Source organism: Arachis stenosperma, chromosome 5 (genome assembly GCF_014773155.1).
Source record: "Arachis stenosperma cultivar V10309 chromosome 5, arast.V10309.gnm1.PFL2, whole genome shotgun sequence".
NCBI classification, from domain to species: domain Eukaryota; kingdom Viridiplantae; phylum Streptophyta; class Magnoliopsida; order Fabales; family Fabaceae; genus Arachis; species Arachis stenosperma.
Window position 1 is genome coordinate 120,662,715 of NC_080381.1, and position 1,847 is coordinate 120,664,561.

At 33.8% G+C, this 1,847-nt stretch overlaps 1 protein-coding gene across 2 annotated transcripts; it reads left to right on the top strand.

The window, feature by feature from the left end:
- Positions 1-290: 290 nt before the first annotated feature.
- Positions 291-1,625, top strand: LOC130983065 (60S ribosomal protein L31-like). Of its 2 annotated transcripts, none has more exons than XM_057907240.1 (3): positions 291-390; positions 492-598; positions 1,191-1,625. In XM_057907240.1, exons 2-3 carry the CDS (start codon positions 516-518, stop codon positions 1,468-1,470), a joined length of 363 nt encoding a protein of 120 aa, XP_057763223.1. In that variant the 5' UTR covers positions 291-390; positions 492-515; the 3' UTR covers positions 1,471-1,625. The 2 variants fall into 2 exon arrangements, with proteins under 2 accessions (XP_057763223.1, XP_057763224.1); XM_057907241.1 differs by having other exon boundaries at positions 298-390; positions 478-598.
- The last annotated feature ends 222 nt before the right edge of the window (positions 1,626-1,847 follow it).

The window sequence follows — 1,847 nt, forward strand, 5'->3', positions numbered from 1 at the left end:
TAAAAAAATATAATTATAAAAAAATTAACAAAAATAATAAAAAAATAAATTGTGTCTCTATATCTTTTCTATCAGAATAAATACAAAATATACTAATTCAATGTCTCATAATAAAATATTTTTGTGCCTATTACATTTGTCAAACATAATTTTGTTTCTAGGTGAATACAGCCTAAAAGTTAAAGTGACGTTTTTTTTTTCACATTTTTGGACAGTTTGGCCAATTAGTTGAAAAAAGTTATCAAAATTAAATTAGGCCTTAAAGCCCATAATTGAGATCGGCCCATTAGGGTTAGGGTTTTAGCTTCTTGTTATGTTAGGGCGATAGCTTCATTCACTCTCCTCCGTCTTTCAACTTCTACGCTGCCTCTCAAAGTTCTGGAACCAAAGGTACCTCGACTACTATCTTGCAGAAATTTTTGGAAGTTCAGATTTGAATTTATAAAGTTAGGGTATTTAATGTGATTGATGGATCAGTGTTTGTTGTGTAGGTAAGTGAATCGTGGTGATCGAGAATGGTGGAGAAGGCGAAGGGTAGGAAGGAGGAGGTGGTTACCAGAGAGTACACCATCAATCTCCATAAGCGCCTGCATGGCTGGTATTCCATTTCTTCCCAATTTCAGATCTGACTTTTCTTTTCTTTTTTCTTTTATTTCAGTGTATCATGTTGAACCCTAATTACCTAGTGCTTTCCATATGTTTAGCTCAAAACATGTTCTCAGGATCTTAGAGTTTTCGGTGGTTGTAGAATAAAATTGATTAGGAACTGTAAAAAAATAATACGAAGAAAAAGAATTATTAGGAACTCAAGTTTGAACATAATAATTTCAGTTGGAGCATAAGGTGATTTATATTATGGAGCCAAATGTTTTGTTTTTCAAGTAACTGGATGGATTATTCATACAAAAATTGTTGTGCCCATGCTCTATATTGATTATTGATAGATGGCTTTTACCTAAGTATATAACTCTAGATTTTATCTTCTGTTTTTATTCTTTTATTATCAACACTATCCATAATTCCTGTTGTGTATTTGATATATTAACGAGGAACATCTAAAAGTTTTTGCTGTTATTTATTTTGTTTATATGAATGTTTAGTAATTGAGGCATAATTCATGTATGTTATTCAATAAGATAATGTCTGATACATGACTAGTTTTTGCTTGGATTGTCGTTGTGTATGGACAGCACATTCAAGAAGAAGGCTCCCAATGCCATTAAGGAGATAAGGAAGTTTGCCCAAAAAGCCATGGGGACCAATGACGTGAGAGTAGATGTGAAGTTGAACAAATTTGTCTGGAGCCAGGGTATCCGAAGTGTCCCAAGGAGGATTAGGGTACGCATTGCTCGCAAGAGGAACGATGATGAAGATGCAAAGGAAGAGCTGTACTCACTGGTCACTGTTGTTGAAATCCCCAAGGAAGAGATCAAGGGGTTGGGCACCAAGGTCATTGAAGATGAGGATTGATTCTTCATTTCTGTTTGAAACCCAGGGACACATGTAGTTTTTTATTGTCTTTTGCAATCAAATTTTGCCTTTTCTAGATTTTTCCAATTAATTCTGATGTTGCTGAGACGTGGTTTGAAGTTTTATGATGATGGTACTTTAGTATTTTATTGCAACCGTTGCCTTCTAATTTATTTTTTACCCTACCGATTTAGTTGAGACTAATATGTGGTAAGCATGTCCTAAAGTTCTAGAGTTATGAATCAAATTGATGTGTTATATTGTATTGTTGTATACAGTTGGATATGGCTAGTCTACAATGCTATATTACTAGATTCAGCAAATAAACCCAAATTCACATCAACAAACAGCACAGGGATAAAACCTTTATTTTGGTA